Raw genomic sequence first — 20,888 nt, 5'->3', positions numbered from 1 at the left:
TTTTCAATCCTGATAGTCTCTCACTTCGAAGTGTTTCACAAACTCTACTTGTAGAGCCATCCCAAATGCAGACTGGCATCAGGAGTACAGCCTGCTGGTGGCATCTGTGGTGTGTTTATCCATGACATTTAGTTAAACAGTTTGTGTTAGTTTTCTTGGTCAAAGACACACAAAAATAAAATCTTACTGTCAGATTATAGTGGATATGTTCTGTATCATAAGGAGATCTATAAAATTATATATACATATACATATAGCTAGTCACAACATGACGTTTCTGATGTGTTTTTCACAGATTTAAGACGTTGCCATTTTTTGTAGCACACATACTTACAAAACTTCATATCACAAACCTCATTCTTCTGTTAGTTTGGTGCTGATTTTTGTTATGACTACTGTGTGCCAAGCACACACACTGGGACTTCTCTGGAAGTTCTGTGCAGCCATAGCGAAGATGAGAGGAAACTAAGTATTGAGAAACACTGTGAAGAAACTGCCATTTGCATTTATAAAACTTGTTATTAGAGGTGTTATTCAATATGTTGAATATGCAGTTATTCAATATGTTAAAAAAATGAAGGCATTATAGGTAAACTGCTGCTATTCCGAATCAGGAAGGAGTGGAGAATTCATGTTTGCAGCATTCCAGGCCTCTCTAGCTGCAGAGTGTCCTGGACAGTAATGGTAAAGGGGACATTGTCTGTCCCTGGCCTTGCTGTTGGTCCAGCTGCCAGCTAGTTTGCAGGTTGTGTACTTCACTGGCTGCAGGTCTCCATATGCAGGACAGAGTGCTGCCAAAGCTGGAGTTCAGCTGGAGAAGGAAGTCTGGGAGCAGCTATATAAATACACAAAGTGTATTTAATTCTGCCAATGGACTTCACAGCCACACTGTGTGACTGCCAGTCTTGTGTGCCCTAGAGCACCCATGAGGGCAAAATGCCCAAGTGGGTCTTTCATCTGCCATGGCTATTCTCAGTGTGGAGGAACACAAGGAAACTGTGGTCAGCTGCTGAAGGAGCTGATTGTATTTTTCTTCTTAGAGGACTCTGTGGAACATTATTGGATCTGGACTCCCAGCTGCTCTGATGCAGTGCCTGTACCTGTTCTTTACTGTCCCTCTGAAGAAAACCAGCGATGATAGGGAGACAAGTGAGGATGATGCCCAAACTCAGGAAATGCTTGTTAAGGTGAGATGCATTTGGGGGTTCATTTGCCCTGGGTACTCAGATGTTCACTTAGGCTCCTAGTTGTTAATTTGATTCAAGCTGGCAAAAAATCTGTAAGCTTGGACTGCAAAATGTTGAATAAGCATCAGGAGCCATATAAAAACTATCTCATCTTTTTTTACTAAACAAAAAAAATTACTTTAACTGGGAAAATCCATTAAGAATGTCCTGGTGGTAGTTTTACTTCTTCATTTCACTACGTCCTTTCTCCTGGCATTAGTATCAAACTTATCATCTCCTTCCCCAATGGATTTTTCTTCATCTCCTGGGTATCTCTAGAGTGTTTATTGTAGCTGATATTTGTTTGCTTTTCAGATAATGCTTAACATGTACAAAGAGGAACAAGGCATAGAGGAACTGCTGGCAGCTGATAAGCTTCAGTCATTAATTATAGCAACTTCTTCTCTGTGGGACCAGTGCAGCCACTCTTGGAAAGTACCTACAGGCTGTGTGCTAAGAACAATTTCAAAGGCTCAGACCAAAAACAGCATTGTGTATCTACAAGGTTTGGCTTCTTCTTTCCTCATCGCTCCCCTGAGAATGAATTACCAAAAAGAGTCTCCCCAGGACAGATTACATCATCTGTAATCTCCCTTACATCATCCAGTAGTCAGCTGCAAAGCATGGGCTTGTGACTTAGTAGAGAGGAGCTTTATTTAGTACTGATAGTCATCTGGAAACTGAAGGATTGTAACATAAAAAAACTCTCCAAATTACAGACAAGAGCCAATCCCACTTAATCACACTGACATAGGCAAGAGGAAGATGTAGTATGATTTTTTAGGTTGTGTGACTCAGTCTGTGGGTCTGAGCCTCATGAACACTAAATACAAGATTGGGTCAGAGTAATGGTGTCTTGAGGGACAACAGCTTGGTTGGTTAAGCCCTCTCTTCTTTCTAGGCTTTATTAGTTAAAGCAATTTTTTTTTCTTATTAAGAAGTACAAAGGTCACAAGGCTCAATTTCTTAGAAGTGAAAAAATAGTTTTATCATGCACAAATTACCATCAGTATTCCATATCATGGAGTAAATGCATATAGATATTTTTATATTTTAAATCAAAAGACGGCTTCCCGAGTGAGATAGAAAGAACTATTTGGGCATATTTTGAAGCTGCCCTGGAAGGACTGGCCATGAGATTAGACAAGAAAGCTAGGCTTCATTTCTCAAAGCAAAATGTGTGTACCCCATTGTATATGCTTCATTGAGCAAAGACTGAATCTATGAACTCTGCACAGGATGTGTGATTGACTTAGTATGAGACAATAAAATCTGTTAGTCTCTGCTTGCCTTGTGCTCAGACAGCTGGATTCAGTATATATGAATTTTGGTGATTTGCGGGGGTTGAAAGCTTATACTCCTGAGATTAAATCAGTTTCTGGTAGTAAAGCAAAGAAATGCATGCCTACTTTAAAGCCAGCAATGCTTCTGAAATTAGTATGATATTCATATGTCCTCTTTTCTTTTTAGAAAAACAGCTATCTGACTCCTATTTTAGTGGGAAATAACTTCAAATTTGTTTGATTTTTGTTAGTAACTTTAAATTTGTTTGACTGTCAGTCCCTAAATACCTGCTGGGTTTTTTTTTTCACAGCTGTTGACTGCATTAAAATAGCTGTTCAGAATCTCTTTACACTGGCTGATACTCTACCTGCTTGTGATGTTTGTGAAGCTGCCAGCATTGTGTTGTGCTTTGTCAAAGATTCTTATCCTGTATCATCAGCTTTATTGACAGAGTTTGAAAGTAATGATGGCTACCAGCTCCTGCTAAAAATTTTACTCAGGTAAGAGAGGCTTCTAGTAGGATTCTAAAGCATGGTAAAGCTTAATTTTCAGAATGCATAGTGGTCTCTTAAAATATCAATCACATAGGTAACTCTGTGGGGATGCAAAGCATTGCTATATTAGGAAGGGAAGCAGTGCATAACTTTTACTACTTTAGCCATAACAGAAGGAGAACAGCACAGGGGAAGTTAGTTTGCAGGTGGGATGGGGACTTTTTGAACACAAGACAAAGGTTCATCAATTAGTTTACAGAGGATGTAGGTTAGAGACATTTGTCTCAGTGAAGGTGAGCTTTTAATCCAGGAATGCAGTCAGCTAGGGAGGGAAACACTGTGTCCTTGCTGTGCAAAAACAAGTGAACAAAACCTACCCAAACTTAAATCTGAGATGTTTACATTCTTCAGAACTGAAATGAGCATAAACACATCAGGAAAAATCCCTACTAGTTATTCTAATCCAAATTAAAAAGCAGAATCCGTTGCTCTCCTTTGTCACCTTGTGGTGTTGCACCAGGCTGAGTTTCTTTAACATAATCTCAAGAGAGCATTTCCAGATGTTTTTGTTTCCATTCTGGACTTGCCTATTTTTGTAGCATTCATCCAACACTTGTGAAAACTTTGGTCCCTGAACAATGACTGGGGTGGGGAGGGTATTTTATAATTTGGATCTAGAGGATTGTAAATTGAATCATGAAGTCAAAGATATCTGTGAATGACTATGTCAGTTCATGATTTTTGAATGGCACAAATTTATTAATTTATGGTTGGAAAAAAATTTGTGTTTTTCTGGCAGTGTTTTCTTTAATTACCAGAGACTGTCTAGATTTCCCTTGTAAATAAACTGCATTGATATGCATATTTCTGATTAAATTCTAGCCATGTTAGGGCAGGAAACACGGAATCCTTTTCCATAAGGGCTATGACTGTCCCCATCCCTTTCAACTGATATAACTAGGCTGAAGAGACAGAAATGCTCAGGGCTTCATTCCCAGCATATGCTGGCATAATGGAGAGTTCTTTCCTGATTGTTTCGTGTGAGCAGGTACCCTCTTCTCTGATGGCTGGAACTTTTTCTTTAGGTAAAAAAAGTCTTGCTAATAGCATTCTTTGAAACAGAGCATTTTCTCTCTTTCGTTCTTTTTCATGTTTAGGTGAAACCAGAATATTTTTTTGTTTTCTTCAGAGGTTTTTCTAACCTAACTGTATCAGTCTATTTCTCTGCCTCTAACCCATGCCCAAATTATGCAGTTTTCCTTAAGAATTGACCCATCTTAGAATTACAGAATAAGATGATGTGCTAAACTGTTCTCTGTTCTTTGACAGACTGTCACTTCAGTCTATGAACCATGGCAAATCTGGGGTTACATTTCAAACTATTTCCTTACTTAAGAGAGACCTGCAATCTTCATGTCTGATTCATAAAGCTCTGGCAATATAATATTTTTCTGTTCCTCAGGGATGAGATTTTTCTGTTATTTATCTCGGTTAGCTAGTCCCTTATCTTGCCAACCATATGTCCACCTTTTTATATTGTGTGTTTTAATTATTTGAATTCTCACAAACTTTAAATTTTTATCCTCCAAATCTGACTTGTTTTGAGTTAGCTTTTTTTTTTTTTAAGGACATATAATGGGACTAAGTTAAAATATTTATCTTCCATTTGTTAACAAGACTCTTTCAGTGTCACTTCAGTTTCCTTCAGTCTGTGGGTTTTGTTCTGATTCAGTATGCCACTATGGTGTGGGTTATTCTGTGTAACTCCAATGTGCTCCATGCCTGATGATGTACCCAAAGTGTTTCATAATTATGGCATAAATATATGACTGTCCTGAGTTTTATTCCTAGATGTGAGGATTTGCAGCAAAATGAAGGAGACCCTTATCTGGATGAGATCTTGGCCACGCTGACTTGCCTTACAACCTGTGGAAAAACCGAACTGAAAGTTTCTGGCAATATTGTGCACCCACAATTGCCACACTTTGATTTTGAACAGACACAGTCTTCTGGTACGGTGGTGTATATGTGAGTGTGTATGTGTGTATATATATCTGCACGTGTGGCTGGGTAGAGGGGTCATAGGAAAATGCAACGCTATTCATTTTGTGTCTTAATATGGAAGAAAGGAGTATGATGTGGCATCTTCAGATCTATGTGTTAGTGCTGCTGGAGCCTGAATGCCACCTACATCAAACTGAAATGACCATGTTAGCTCTAGCATTTCATCCAAGCTCAAGAATATACCTCCCCATCACATCTCTCATGTCTGTTGCTCTCATTTCCACTTTCAGATGATCTAACATTACAATCAGGATACTTGCAGAGAGATAATTTTTACATGAGTGCCATGTAAAAATGATCTCTCCTGGGTTTTTTCCACACAGGAATGACAGTGAAAAACCTCCAGCCTTTCCAGGTGCTGCAATCCATTTTCCAGAGAAGTAATAATCAGCGCCTGTGTGGAAGAATCTTGGCAGCAATTGGTACCATATGGGCTTGGGACAGAGTGAACTTCTTTCTTCTGGAATGGACACTGCAACCTATCAACCAATTCACTGACATCATTCACTTCAAACCACCCCCAGTCCAAGTCCAGTTCTTCAGACTGGTGGAGTCCATAGTCCTGAGCCTGTCCTATGTTCCCCATGAGATTCTGAAGAAGGTTCAGTATTTGATAAAGGAAAACATAGTGCCATTCTGCACCTTAACAGCTCTCCAGTGCCTTCTCAGCATGATCCAGAAGGACCTGTTATTTAGTGACATTTTCCGTGACTCTGGGCTCTTAGGCCTACTGCTGGCACTCTTGAGGAAGGAAGCCAAGATCTTGAGGAAATCAGGTACAGCTTAAAGCCACTCACAACAACCACAGAAGAAGGCAGATCAATAGGAATAAATAATCTTTTTCTACAGTAAATTTATGTATTTTTTTTATACTGAGTAGCTAGATTTTGTCTTCAAGCTGATTTGCCTAAATTTGGCACACAAGCTGGGTCCTCTCTGAAATCTTTGCTGTTTGTTTTTCTGCTCACTAGCCTAGCCTAAACAGCTCTGGGATTTTCTTTGCTAGTGTACATTGAATTTTTCTGGGTGGTACCCTTCAGCCCACACTTTTAAACAAGTCTTAATTTGGGGTTCTCTATAATGCAAGCTTGAGATGGGAGCAAGAAAAATACTTCCTTCCATTTCTTGTATAATGTAACATAACTTTTAATATGCTGACAGCTGGAACTCCTCTGCCTAACCCGAAAGAAGGCACTGAGAAGGAATTAAGCATTGTGATGCTGAAAATGGTGGCTGCCCTTACAGCAAGGTCTGTGAGGAACACGGGTAAGGAAATACACATGACTGTGTTACCCTTGTGATATTTGGGGGTAAGTGGCCATGGTCTTAAGGAGCACAAAGAAATTTTCTGACTTTTGTGCTTCAGTGAAAAATGGAGGAAAAAAGCAAGAAGTGTAGGGATAACTGTGTTACACTAGAAGGAAATATGACAAAGGTATTCTCATCCTGAATTATAAGCTTTGCCCCCAGTAGTCAGCTTGTTTCCTTCATCCATGGACATGCTCCTGAAGTGTTTGTATAGAGTTAGCTTGTGGAAAAAAAAGTGTGTACTTGACTCTTGTGTATCATTTGTTCATCCAGATTTTCTGCCATTATATCTGTCATTTGAAATCTTGATTGGATCAGGTGCATGCTGAGGAACACTCCTATATTTGTGTTATAGCTAAGAATTTATACCTGTTTGTAGGGAATCTTGTGGAACACAGTAGCACAGGAGTGAATGCTACTGAATACAGGAATCCACTCAATTCACTATGGAACCCTAGAATCATCATGTTTGCAGCGTTTTGCATGGTGTAAATATATTTTTGGAAATCATCAAAATTTCCCTTCCTAAATGAAAGAGATGCTTAAGCTGAAAATAAGGTGTCCTTTTATTCATTATTGTATTGAGAACTTGTCATCTCTGATGATTGGAAATCATGGTCATCCAGTCATTTTATCCCTAGTTGTTTTTGTGCCATTCAGCTTGTGTCATCTTTAGCTTAACCAGCTGCTCTTACCTGTCCTGCTGTATTTTTAGAAATGTGGAACTTAACACCAACACTGAAAATCTCCCTGTAAAAATTACAAGCAAAGGGTAGTTTAACTGAAAAGTGACAATGTGTTTGTCCCTAGTTGTTCTGAAGGACTATGGAATGGTGCCATATATCAAGATATTTTTGGATGATGAGTGCTACAGGAGTGCTACCCTCAGCATCTTGGAGCAGTTATCAGTCATCAATTATGAAGAATATATGAGCATTATTATTGGGGCCCTCTGTTCTTCCACTCAATGGGAACTGCACCTGAAACTAGATCTTCTGAAGGTAATAATGTGGCTTTCACTTGGACATTGTTTTCTTGGGAACCATCTGTTTTCAAGATGTAAAAGCAGAAGAAAGAGCCATAAGCCAACTCTAGTTTATGGTGACTTGGGCACTTTGATTTTTAGCAATGCCTGTGTGGTCAATACCTTCACTCAGTATCAGATTACAAAGTATTTTGAAGACATAAATAGTAATGCAAGAGGGAAAAATGGAAATGCTAAAGGCACAATTGTATGAGCAGTTCTATATAATGTGACAGAGAAAGGAGAAACAAATGTGAATGAAAGTGGATTTGTGGAGAGAGGATGCAAGATGTGAAGCAGCAAGATTGGAAGAGTCAGGAAAGGCATGAGACAAACAGCTTCATTCAGATAAGTTTCCAAGATTGAAACTTTGCTGTCCTTAATTTTGTCATTTCTCACAAACACGAGTGTAAACACATGTAAAAAGAGATGAGGCAATGGAAAGGAAGAATTTTATGAATGTTTGGAGGAAGAAACTAGAACTAGGCATAGCCTCTATTAACTCCAGAGTGTCTGATCCTAAGCAATGAAAACAGAGGAAAGAATCACGGTGCTTTTTTTTGGTTTATTGGTCATAGACATCCAGGTGAAAAGCAGCACTCTTATAATCACTGATTTTAGAATGCAGCACTGTGTAAGCACTGCTTTTAGAATTCAACACTATTGTATGCGCTGATTTTAAAATTTCTTTCTACCTTCTCTGACAAGTGTAAATGCAATTCACTTTCCCATACAATATAACAACTGCTTCTATAACAAAAGAACCATGTTATTGAAAGAAGTTAAAAGGATGAAGTTTATAGCTTTGAATTGAAATAGTAAACTTTAACAATACCTGTGGAAAAGTTGAGTATGGTGTCCAAACTAATATGAAAATAAATGCAACTTCAGTGTCTAATTTTGACAAATGATAACTGTATTAAAGTATAATGTAAGCAAATGAATTTATTTTCTTTATCCATTGGGACTGTGATTGTGTTACACACAAATTCAGATTGATTTGCTAATGTATATTTAGCTGTTAAAGCCCGAGTCCAAATGCGATTAGCATTGCCGTATTCCAGTGTGGCACGTGGACAATTATGAGGAATAACAAATAATGGAATGTGCAAAATAAATTCTGTTAGCAGTAACTGAGTTAGGGGATTTCCAGCAGACATCAGTTTTATAGATTCAAGACAGAGGAATACTAACTCATAGGTGATTAAATTTTAACTGAGTTAAAGCTGGGGGAAATGTGTTTACTGCTGACCTACTCTGGAATGTGTTAAAGCCATCCTGATAACTTCAACTCTAAGTTATTAAATTTACTCCCTGTTCAGAAGTCTCTGCCTGGTTTGATACATTATCATACAAAATTGAATGACAGTAATAGAGTGCCCCCTCCCCCTTCAGTTCTCACAGTCCTTTCTCACAGTCCTAGCTCCTCTTACAGGCAGATATATTTCTGTTAAAAACTCTTCCTCCTCAGGAGGCTGTGAAGTAAAGCTTTTCCATTGGATATCTCTTGGGGAGATCTATATGTGAAATTAACCCTTTCCAATGTGCAAAAGTACAGCATCAAATTTGAAAAGTCCCTGTACAAAATGAATTGTGCAACACCTCAAAAACTTGGGATCAATTATATTCAAATGCAGTAGACTGTTTCCTTGCAAGCTCCTTTTTCTCACCAATTTTATTTCCACAGCTCTTAATAACTTTTCCAGATTTGCTTTAAAATGGCAAGCCCATAACATTCAAAATTGGAAAATAGTTTAAGTTGGTTTTATATATGTTATATTGTCAAGTGGCATTCACTTATTATGTGCTTTAATCCTATTGAAGTTAGATAAAATCTAATGACTTCATTGTCTTGAGATCTTACTTTTTATGGCTTTTTTCCTCTGAAGTGTTGTGCAAACTTTAAAAATACCTTAGCTGAGAAAAGATATTCTTGTCTTTCTTAATGAGGAGAGCCTGCTGCTTGCAATATTCTTTATGCCATCCTGTGTCACTGGTCTTTTTATGGAAAGGGCATTCTCAGTCATATGAGCAAAAGTTTAGTGTGGGTTCTCATGTGCATTCAGGGCTGCAGGAAGAGTTGTCTGTAGAGAGCTGTCCCTTCCTGCCAGTTTCCATGTGAGAGTATTTACAATTTAATCTTTACTTCCATTTATCTAGAGCAAAAGCAGATTTCTTGAGAGAGTCTGAGAAGACTGGTAAAATACAGCCAAAGATATGAAACTACCTCTGGCCAAAGTGACTGGGATTTGTAAAGCAGGAAATTTGATTTCTTTGCTTCCTCCTGTGAGCACTGTTCTGTACCTGACTGCTTTAGTGGCGCTTAAGGGTGCATTCAAGGGTTGGTTGTATGATTCACTGGGTATATGGGGAAAGGGAGAAGTTGTGCAGTGATAACCTTTATTTTGACCACCTTCCCCTTCCCCCTCAGAGTGAAATTTTGGTCAAAGAATTTTTGTGCGAGCTTGTGATTTTAAAGTATTCTAAAACTTCTTTCCCCCTTGATTTAAGTGCTTTTTTTTTTTTTTTTTTTTTTTTTTTTTTTTTTTTTAATTTTTTTTTTTTTAACATTTTTAGTCACTCTTGAGGATACTGGAGAGTCCCAAGAGCCATTCAGCTTTCAGAACCTGCAGTGGATTCAACGGGCTCCTGTCCCTCCTGTCAGACATGGAGGGTGCACTGCAGGACCCTCCGTCTGGGCAGTGGGCAGCAGTTGGGCAGAATTGCATCTTGGAGCTGGTTTTCCATGCTCTTCAGGGGATAACTGCAGCCCTGCACCTAGACCCTGTCAACAGCACCTTCTTCCAGAGGAATGGCCTCTTTGAAAAGATGGCAGAGGATCTGGGATCACTCGGATGCTTCTGGACAGGAGGGAAAAAGCAAATTCCTGTGAGCCTTGAGAAGACAAGGACATTTCCAGAATTCTTGGATGCAGCACTCTGTTCTTCACAACCTCTCCCAGAATGGCTAAAAAACTGCATTTGGATTCTAAATTTTCTTGATCACATGGTCAAAGGAACCCTCCATCAGGAAAGCTACTTTAAGGAGAGGAAGCCAGGGATGGGAGAAGAAGCAAGAGATGATCAGGAGGCCCCCCAAGCTCAAGAAGAGCATCCTGTTCCTTTCAAAAGACCAGTCAACAAATTACCTGCCTCTGCCTATATGCTATGGGGGAACCCTGAAGAGAAGTAAGCCTTTATTTACTACAGGAAATAGAGTACTAAGGGTGATATGTGCATTTTATATGGTAGCAAACTGAGGGAAGGTGTGCTATAACCTGCCAAGGGTAAACAAACCAGTTCAATCCCAACTCCCAGGCCTCCAGGCAGCGGAAGTCTGGAAAGGTTTTGGAAAGGTAAATGATAAAAAATTGGGGTGTAAGGATTTAGTGCATCAGTGGGACACACAGCCCCAAGAGCTGCAGAGTTTATGTTGAAGATTGACACCTGCAAACTGGGAGCAGGAATGGAGTCTTAGAAGAAGGTTGGTGGGACTTAAATCTTGCGCTTGGTCACTGCTTGAACCTGCTCTGATCAATTTTGACTTTTTCAATTATGTGGAAAGCTGCTTCCAGTCACTTGATACAATGAAAATAGAAGTTACACTAAGGTATTTTAACATGCATGTGTGTCCAAGCACAGGGGCAGACACACTCTCATTTATTCATGTTGAAATAGAGAAAATTGGGAAAGAAACAGTCATGCTGCCTACCTCATTGAATAAAGGTTTATGTCAAAACATATATCCTTGGTAGGAAGGGAAGACTATACCAGAAATCAGCATAGCTGTCAGCTATCTGTTTTGAAGCACCTGCATTTTGTAACTCATGAGATTTTTCTGTCTATTCATTTTTCTCTAGTTTTATCTTGAATCTCAATCCTTTTATCAAATTTGTTTCTGATTGGAGTTATGCTTAAAAAGGCTAAGTTGATAAGCGTGAGATTTCTTCAACCCTTACTGTAGATTATTGCAAAGTCATCTTCCAATTTACAGACCAAGACATGATGTCTGCCACTCATAGCAGCAGTCACTGAAGTCAGCAGAACCCTTTTCCCTGAGTACTGAAGCAGGCTGAATAAGCATTTCTGGTTATATTTATACTTGTTTGAAGCAAGTAAAAGTGTGGTGGATTTCTTTGTTCCCTGTGCAGCAGATTTTACCGTGTTCACTCCATGTTTAGTCTTTAAGTTATACTGGAAGTTTCTGATTAGTACTCAGTGCTGGGGAGAGGACTTGGTAGCTCAGGAGGAATAAATGCTCTTTGCCAAGCAGATCTTCCTAGCCTGATCTGGAAGAACATGGGTCCGTGCGCATAGAGGACATAGAGGGTGGTAGTTGTGAGAAGTATACTGTCTGTTGTATGGATGTTAAGGGAGAAAGAGTAAGTTGGGGCAATGCTGGGAGGGGTGTGGCTCTGTCTGTCTTTCTGAAGTTACTAGGACTGAAATGAAGAAATGAGCAAGGCTTCCTATCTCCTTGTGTTCTTTTGCCTGCTGAGATGTGATGTTGTGCAGTAACTGCAGACCACTGCGGAGATATTAATCCTGAAAACTGGGACCCTTTCAGTTCACAGTGTCTGTCTGATTTGGGGTTGTTTATTCTGGGATGTGAAGGCACAAAAGGAAGCCAGATCAGCTAGGGGAGGTTGGAGACTGTCCATGACAGCTGTATGCAAACACAAAAGAGGAACATGTACTGGAAAGCTGACAATCTTCAAGCTATACAGCCTGTATCCTTTTCCACCAGTAAATTTTATGAAAATAAAAATAAGAAATCCCATAGTTTCTGCAAGCCTGTTGTTCCCGTAGTGCAGCTTCCTCTTAGCTGTAATCCACACTCACACTTCCTCCTGAAAGGTTTCAGGCAGCAGCTTGAAAAGAGAACTTCAATGCAGTCAGTGTAGGTGGCCTCTGATACCCCATCCTGCAACACATATTTAATATTCCCAAGGAGGCAGGGAAGGGAGGTGATCCTGCAGGAGCCTGTGGCTAATACATAGCAAAGTTAGTATTTTAATGCTGGATAATATTCTATCCCCTTCCAGTGTCTTGTAGTCAGTGATGCTGCAAACTTCTGGGAATTGACTCTGTCCTTCCCATCTCAAAACCAGCCCTCTGTGCTCCTGCAGTAATGTTTGAAACACCTTTTGTGGCAGATGGGGTCTCTGGTTATCCTTTTGTTCCTGGTGATTGGACATAGCTTGCTGCAAGCTGTGTTAACTGAGGCTGATCTCCTTCTTTGTGCCCACCCCAGCAGCATGGCTGCTGCAGCTGCTGTTACCACAGACAGCTCACTGTGCTAATGGCTCTTCAGGTTCTTTGTGACATCTCGTTTTGTACCCAAACCCTCTTATTTATCTTATTTAAGTAGCACCAGTGCAGAGCAGATTTGCAGTTCACACCATGAAGCTGATGAGATAGATGGAGTGGAATCACAGGGCTGATTGGATAGCCCTGGGGTAGGAGTGGGAGACAGGGGCTGTTTGCAGAGGTGAGGAGTACAGGAACACACCTTTTGTACTAAGACAGGCCATAAAATGAGGAGCACCGAGAATTCTTATTATTCAGAATATTATTCCTAAAAACCCTTCTTGAGTCTTGTTGCCCTTCTCTGCACACACTCCAGCACCCTGAGGTCCTTGTAGTGAGAGGCCCAGAACTGGACACAGCACTCGAGCTGTAGCCTCACCTGTGCCGGGTACAGGGGCAGAATCACTCCCCTGCTCCTGCTGGCCACACTGGTGTTGATGCAGGCCAGGATGCCATTGGCCCTGTTGGCCACCTGGGCACGCTCTGGCTCACCTGGGCGTGGGCCAGCACACCAAGCTTGTTTCCAGCCAGTAAGCTTTCCAGCCATGATTTTGTCCCTATTCATTTTAGTGAGCTGGGATTATTCTCTTCTAAAATGGTGTGGGTTTTCTCAGGGAGATGGGAGGAGAGTGTATTTTCAATGTACTTTTTTTTCTGTGATATTTAAAAGCTTGCCCACATTCATGTCAAGTACAGGTCTATGTACCCACATTGAAACCACTGCTGCAGCAACTCTTTATACCAGACCTGATTTTGATTTGTTGCACAGAAAATATTGCAAAAGAACAATTAATTTGAAATTATCCTTCTTGAGAGTGCAGTAAAAATTATTTGTCACTGTGTGGCAGTGTGCTACACACTACTCCCTGTTCTGCTGTATCAGATGAGCCTTTTTGGGAGTTGCTGACAAACATGTTTAATTGCAGCCTTTTTACCTTTCTTTACATCCCTTGTAAAACTATTTTTTTTTAATTACTCTTATCCTTGTACCTTGTGTTTTATCCAGTTCATAAAGTATTATACTTTATTTTGTCAGTCTAATTACAGCCATAAGATGTTGCCTTTGCTTTCCTTGTGAGATCTGCTTGGGACAGATGTTTCTGACAGTGCACATCACAGCTCCAGTTCAGAGGTGCACCCAGAAATGCTGATGATACTCTAAACAGGATGAGCCTGTAGTGCCTAAGCTAGAGTTTTTACTGTGCTGTGGGTTCATCTTTGAGCTATATCTGACCTCTAGCCTGCATCATGGCATTAGCAGATCTTCTCTGTGATGTTTCTGATTCCTCAGTTCCTTCCTGTGCCTGAACATAAAAAGGTCCTAAGTGGCAAAAATGAAGACTTGTGGGAAAGCTATTCAATTTTACTTTATTACTTTAGGCAAATTCTAGTGTTAGAAGGGGAGGATGGCATACTGATTTCATCAAGACTGTCTCACCTTTGCTTATTCCTGTTTTATTTTAAAGTACAAAGGATACTGCATAACTCAATTTATAAACTTCTAGAAAATAAAAGGATAGCACTGGTTGTGGACTGATGCATCAGTGATTCCTCTGGTTGTCCATTTTCTGTTCTGCAAATACCTTCAAAGGCAAAATTTGCTTAAAGAGGCTGCCTCACACCTTTGAATGTGCAGGTCCTTGAAATGTCAGCTCATGAGCAGGTGATGTCCTGTCTTTGTTACTCTCAGGAGGCATCCAGCTGCTCTGGGTCATTTGCTTGGTTTCTAATGCTGAGCCTGGTTGCTGCTGGGAGGATTTAATGCTGTGCTCTGCTGGAACATGGTTAGAACCTCTTTGCTGTTCTAATGATAATTATGATGTGTCCTCTTACTGCAGGTTGGAAATGAGAGACTGCACCATTGTACAACCAGGTGCTGTCTGTGTCATGGTGAGGTTGTTGCCAAGGCTGTACAAAGAAGGATATGCTCAGGTGAGTCTGAATATATCAAAATGCCATCCAAACAGTGTCTTCTACTTCTCTGTAGCATCATTTCCAGGAATTGCTTAGTCTTTGCAAATGTGGCAATACTAAAATTTACCTAAATACTGTCAGGAGGAACAGCACAAATTTCACTGCGTCAGTAGATGTAAGAACAACAAAAACTATTGGTTGTCAATTTGCCAAAGCATTTCTGTGCCTGTCTGATGCAGTGTATGGATTTTGGTCCCAGAATACTTATTGCAAAGGCATAATGTAGAAGTGCCTTGAAAACTGTTTTAAGTATAGCCAACAGACCAAGCAACCAGAACAGTCTGACCCTTCAGACCTAATGGTCCATAAACATTTAATGCAGCTTAGAATGTGTTTTTCTTTGTCAAACCATCCAGATATATACACACCCACTCTGAATAAATATACTGCCTGGATTGTATTGGCTGTTTGGTCTAACATGCAGTGAAAGTACACATGAAGGGACTGAAATAAACCCAGGTTCTTCATCCAGAGCTCTGAAAGGAACTGCTGGCACATTCCAACTCTTGTTTATTGGAATCAAGGCACCAGCTAGTGAAATTTTGTTAATTACAGTAATTAATTTCTGAAAAACAAGTAGAAGGGTTAATTGGATGAGAGTGTCATTGAGAAATTGGAATTGGCTCCAGGACTTGAGCTCTGTAAGAAGGAGAGCCTCTGAGATCCTCAGTAGATGGCAGTGTTCTTAAAAGTATGAAGGACTACAGCACAAATTCCAGTTATGTATTTAAGTATGCTCATATTTTCTTTTTTTCTCTTATTCCTTTTTTCTTAGTCAATAAGAAATTATTACTGGTAGTGTTTTAGTATTTCTGTTGTGAATATGATTGCCTCAGGTAAAATTGGACCACTATTATGCAAAGTCCTGAGTCAAACCCTACCTAGGAGTTAACAAATGTCTTGAGGAATACTCATAAAATAACCTGAAAAAAGGTTAAAGGAAAAATAGAATTTTCCTGGCTATTTCTATTGAAAAATCATTGAATGAGACAGAGAATAAAGGGAATATTTCAGAGCTTGGGGAGCTCACTGATGCTGCCAGGTAGAGACATAAAAGGCTGGACTTTATTGGCTTTGTGCCAGGAGATTCTACTTGGAACACAGGAGTCAGGTAAGATCTGATGCAAAAGGTTTAACCCCAGTGGCTAGTGAGGGGGAGCTATGTGCCAAAAGGAAAATAACTGAAGCAATTGCTCTTTGGGTAGATATATTCTGTCCCAAACAGGTTACTATTTCTTTTTCTAGTGCTACAGTATTTAACAGCTAGATGAGATGAAATAATGGCTTTCTGGATGTACTGCAGACTTTGATGAAAAACTCTTAAGGGGCTTCTTGCTCTGAATTTAAGACTGAAAAGACTAGACTGAATCAAAAAGTACCCTTTTTGGGAGAAAATGTGGAGAAGAAGGGACAATAACTCATCTCTTTCTGCTTGTTTTAGTGCCATGATAAATATTTTAGGTCCAAGCATCTGAGAGTAATCTGGAAAAATCTTAGAATCAGTTCAGATCGTGTGTGAAGAATTAGCAATGAGAAAGCACTGCTTTTACAGAAACTTTAATGGGACTCAATAAAATTAATGTACTTTCAATTCTGACCCTCAGAAATAATATCAATTTCCTGCCAATTTTGCAACTTCTCAGTGACCTTTGTCAGACTCAGGAAATGATGGGCTGAAGCAATGCTGAACCTGTCAGTGTAGAAAACCCAGTAGCAGACAGTAAAACAGGTGATTTTGCACTTCAGCCATTTCCTTATACTTTCTGACATTTAAGAGCTGAAGATAATAGATTTGTGGATGTATATTCCTGCCATTGCTAGGCATGAGAAAAAAATAATTTGAATTTCATGGGTCCAGAAACTTGCTTAAAACTTTTAAACTGACCAAGAGGTTTGAGTCAGTAAGCAGTTTTCAAGTCAGTAAGTTGTATTTAGAGGACATTGCTCATGTTCATGCCTATGACTGGAACTAAGCCTGTTTCCATCAGACTCTGTTTGACCACATACAAGATAGATTTTCCTTTCATTAATATGTTGTCTGTTCAGTGATGAAAGATTGCCTTGCAAATGTTTCAAACACTTTGTAAATAGAGATGGGTTCCTATCCACTTCAGATATGTGGCCCAGGATATTCACAGTGTATTTTCTGCCTTGAGAAGAAAGACGTTTCCTTTCAGACATATGTCATTCTTGACTGAAATTTTAAGATGACAAATCTTTCCCATTTGTAATGTCAGATACAGAGATCATCTAGATCTGACAAAAGTGGGTAAGGGAAAGGAAAGAATTTTTTAGAAGAGAATAAGAGCTTTTTTCAGTTCTGTCTCATCATCCTGGCAGGCTTCTTCTGAATACTGACAAAAAATAATCCTCACACAATTAATCATGTAAATTATTTACACTTTTGCTAAGTAATACTATTGCTTACACAGCTGGATTTTTCCTTTTTGTTTTCGTCCATGTCTCTTGTATAATGAGCTGCTGTCATAGTCACTGCTGTGAAATCAACATCAATAAGGATTTTGCAATTTTTAAAAAGACACTTATCCCTGTTTTAAATTTAGGCTAAATTACTTGTTCTCCCTTTAGATGTTAAAAAAGCTAAATTTTTCAGGTATTTCTGCACACATAATTATTGCTATTTTGTTCTTCAATCTAAAGAAATTGCATCCTTTTGAAGTGAATGCACAGTGACAAAAGTTCATCATTTTTGCATACCTTTAAAATAGCATGATAACCCTGAAGATGAATAACAGTGAATTAAATTCAGCTACCAAGTTTTGAAACTATGGGCTCTTAGGAGAAAGAATCTGGGAATTACTTAAGCAGATTGGACAAATTGCTAGGTGACATTTGCCCTTAAAACTCTGAGGCAGAGCTCAGCTGCATTCTAACTGCACCTTCAATATCCTGATTCACAGTGCAAGTAATAAGTGTTAAGAAAATCAATCCATGCACACAGAAATACACAGCATGGTTTCTTGGCCACCTTTAATATTTCCGCTAAAATCTCATTTTACTGGAACAAAAATCCATGAAAACAGCTCATTTTATTCAAAACAAAGCAATATTGGTATTGACAGAGCTGCTAGGCTAATGAAAACAATCAATCTTTTTGTACACCATTATGCTTTTATTGGATTTATTTTGGAGTAAAACAGTTGCTTCACTTAGTCAAGACCCGTGACATCCTCTGTTTAGTGTTATTTACACATACTTTCCTGCATATAGTCAGAAATGAAGTAAAATGTTAATTAAAAGATTTAAAAAGTTGTGGAACTTGTAAACACTCTGAAATAATGTAGTTTAGTCTGGTGGATGCTTTCTGTGTGTAATGCTATGCACAGTGAAAGGTATGTCCCTGGCAATGAATAGTCCTTCAGAGAGAAGAAAATGTTATCCAAAGAACTCACCCTTAGGAAATATTATACAAAGAACACACCCTTCAGATATGACAAATTTAGTTGAGTTTGCAAAAACAGTATGTATGTTACAACGGATGTATTGTTTTCTAAGTGCTGCAGCTGAGGGCACTTTGAACACAAATTGTCCTGTGTTGGCTTTGAAATTGTCCTGTGTTGGCTTTGTCTGGTTGAATGAAAAAGAGCTCAATTCCTCTTTCCACTTAAGCTTATTCTGAATCCAGTTGCTTCTCATTCATGTTATAAAATCAAATCCCATTGCCTTTATTTGTGTGTCTGTCCCCATTGTTGTCCTTTTCTTTAAAAGTTTGCATGTCTATTTCCTGGAACATCATGTGAGAAAGTTTGAAAGCTCTTTGAAATAGGGAATAATTAATCTTTGTAAGATTTGTGTTTAAATATATGATCCAGTTACTTTTACATGAAATCTAGTTAGGTCAATGGGGTACAATGCATTCCTAACTGGAAACAAATTGCTCTAAAGATAATTTAGGAGAATTGAGAGTCTTAAAGATCATTAAGAAGCAATAATGAAGCAAAGTTTCAATTCAGCAAAACATATAGAGAAATGTTTAAAATTGTTTCATGGCATTGCTTGATACAGTTTTCTTTAAGAACAGTGCTTTTAGAATGAAGAGTAGATCATATCAATATTTCTCTCCACGGGCTTATTGTTATATATATTCTGAATATATTCTATATATTTCCTGTGTTGGTCTTGGAGTTTATGCCCAGTAACCTGTCCTTGGTGGTGATGCCTTGTTTTTGAATGCCAGCTGATTGTTTGCTTCCTTCACTGCCACAGAGACGAGGCAGGAAAGCTGAGCTGTGGATGGCCAGGCAGCTGCTCAGATGAATATATGCACATTGTTTTAGTGCAGAGCTTGATAGAACAGCCATGCAGTTCTGCTTGAGCCTCTCGCCTCAGGGACTTCTTTTCTGGACCAGATGTTTACACTCAGGGATTTGACAATTGAAAAACAAATTAAAGCAGAATAAATCAGTTGTCCTGTACAGTTTAGTTCCAGCTCTCTGACTTTACTTCTGTGTCCATTTCAGCTTTCCCAGGAGATCCAGTGTGCTCTGGTTGATCATATCCAGTCCTTGGTGAAGTCAGAGAAGAGCCGCCAGGTGATGTGTGAGTGTGGCCTGCTGAGCACAGTCATCACCTCCTGTCAGGATGCTTTCTGCAGTGACAGCCACCCCCTGCACCTGCCCCTCACCAGGGTCTTTGAGAAGCTTGCATCACAGGCTGTTGAGCCACATGTGTTAAGGTATAAGATTGTATCTAATGGAAGCAATTTGCTTTAGTGGTGCTTTTTTTGGCAAAGTTTAGTAAATAATTAGATGCTTCACGTAGTGCTCTAATTCAGCAAGACTCAGACTTTTCTTTCAAGTCCCAACTAATCCTCCTTCCTCACTGATTGCAGGGTATATGCTTAAATGACTCCTGAAGATGGTGTGTGTCTGTAGTGTTCTGCATCATCACTGCAGGGGTTATAAAGCCTCTTATGAATGAACTGATTAAGTCACTGTAAAACAAACAGGGTTCTTCTCTCCTGGTATTTATATGGAGAAGCTGTTTTCTGCAGAGTAAAAATGACTTCCTCATGTCTCAGATCCATGTCAATGACAGATTCAAAAATAAAAAGTGCATTCTTCTTCCTCAGTCACTATTTCCAGTTTGAGGTTGCACTTTCTTCATTAATGCTAAGAAGTGCTAGACATTACAGTACCTAGCAGCTACCAGAGTGCAGATGAATTTAAATATTCAGTGGAAGACTGTATTTCTTTCAGTCAAATAGGGAATAGGATTTATATAAAAGGACTCAATGAAGAACCCCCTACCCATAGTTTTTTTTTTCCTGAAAAATTAGGGCTATTCAAAATTATTGATGAAGAAAAGCAACATCTGATTTTTTTCAACATGAAAATCTTGAAAGGAAATATAAAGCAAGCAAAATACTTGTGTTGCTACAATGGAAAACATTTCTTTTGTTCTATTTGGGATGTCTTTAAAATTTGGTGTTCAACAAAAAAAAAATTGTTCTCCAGAAGTCTAAGCTCTATTTGCATGGTTGCTGTGACGCCAAGTGTCTGGCTTGTTTTCCTTTCTTAAAATTGCTTTTATTTTTTTCTATGTTAGGCAATTTTTGTGGCTGGGAGGTTCTCCATTAGTGCCTTCTAGACCCAGCACTAAGAAGACCAAGGTCCTTTCCTGTCAGGGGAGTGATTCAGCTGATGCAGGTAAGCACACAATGAACAGGGTCTGAATTAGAGATGTCTCTACAATGATTGGAAATTGCTGTTGCTGTTGCTCCAAGACAGTCCCTGTGAAGCTGGAGTATGCCTAGAAGAGTTTCACTGGGTATTTCCCCAATTGGATGGTATTTGACCAACACTGAGAGCTGATCTAATAGCTAGCAGAGATCAAATTAAATCTTTGCTCAAGTTAGATGCTGAGTATATATTCAGATTTTGCTGGATCAGACATGGACGTGGTTTATAAAAATACTAATATTCTACAAACCAAGGGGAATGTCTCCTTTGTTTTGCAACATATTTTCCTAGTGATTTATAGACAGAAATAGAATAAGGATGTAGTCCTGGGGATATTCTAGTAATCTTCCTTGCTTATGCAGGCAGTCTGAGTTGTTTCTCTGATATATTTTATAGATGAGAGGCTACAGTATAGTAGTATTTGGTGCTTAAACTGGTCCCATGCCTGAGACACCTGATACAGCATGGTCTGTATTTGAGTCTTATGTACTTTGCAGTCATTC

The 20,888-nt window shown here is 39.2% G+C and overlaps 1 protein-coding gene across 2 annotated transcripts in view; it reads left to right on the top strand.

The window, feature by feature from the left end:
* WDFY4 (WDFY family member 4) overlaps window positions 1-20,888 on the top strand; it is a 114,260-nt gene that overhangs the window by 10,814 nt on the left and 82,558 nt on the right. For both annotated transcript variants that reach the window (XR_010028711.1, XM_063163594.1), the window contains exons 6-16: window positions 1,041-1,187; window positions 1,542-1,731; window positions 2,821-3,010; window positions 4,856-5,016; window positions 5,392-5,844; window positions 6,230-6,334; window positions 7,187-7,377; window positions 9,978-10,588; window positions 14,548-14,641; window positions 19,165-19,379; window positions 20,252-20,352. Coding sequence is in view for 1 of the 2 variants with exons in the window: in XM_063163594.1 (XP_063019664.1) it covers window positions 1,041-1,187; window positions 1,542-1,731; window positions 2,821-3,010; window positions 4,856-5,016; window positions 5,392-5,844; window positions 6,230-6,334; window positions 7,187-7,377; window positions 9,978-10,588; window positions 14,548-14,641; window positions 19,165-19,379; window positions 20,252-20,352 (2,458 nt within the window). In the remaining variant the exon portion in view is untranslated. The remainder of the gene's footprint in view (window positions 1-1,040; window positions 1,188-1,541; window positions 1,732-2,820; window positions 3,011-4,855; window positions 5,017-5,391; window positions 5,845-6,229; window positions 6,335-7,186; window positions 7,378-9,977; window positions 10,589-14,547; window positions 14,642-19,164; window positions 19,380-20,251; window positions 20,353-20,888) is intronic.

The sequence above is a fragment of the Melospiza melodia genome, chromosome 9 (genome assembly GCF_035770615.1).
Source record: "Melospiza melodia melodia isolate bMelMel2 chromosome 9, bMelMel2.pri, whole genome shotgun sequence".
Taxonomy (NCBI): Eukaryota; Metazoa; Chordata; class Aves; order Passeriformes; family Passerellidae; genus Melospiza; species Melospiza melodia.
This window is presented reverse-complemented; position numbering and strand designations above follow the sequence as displayed.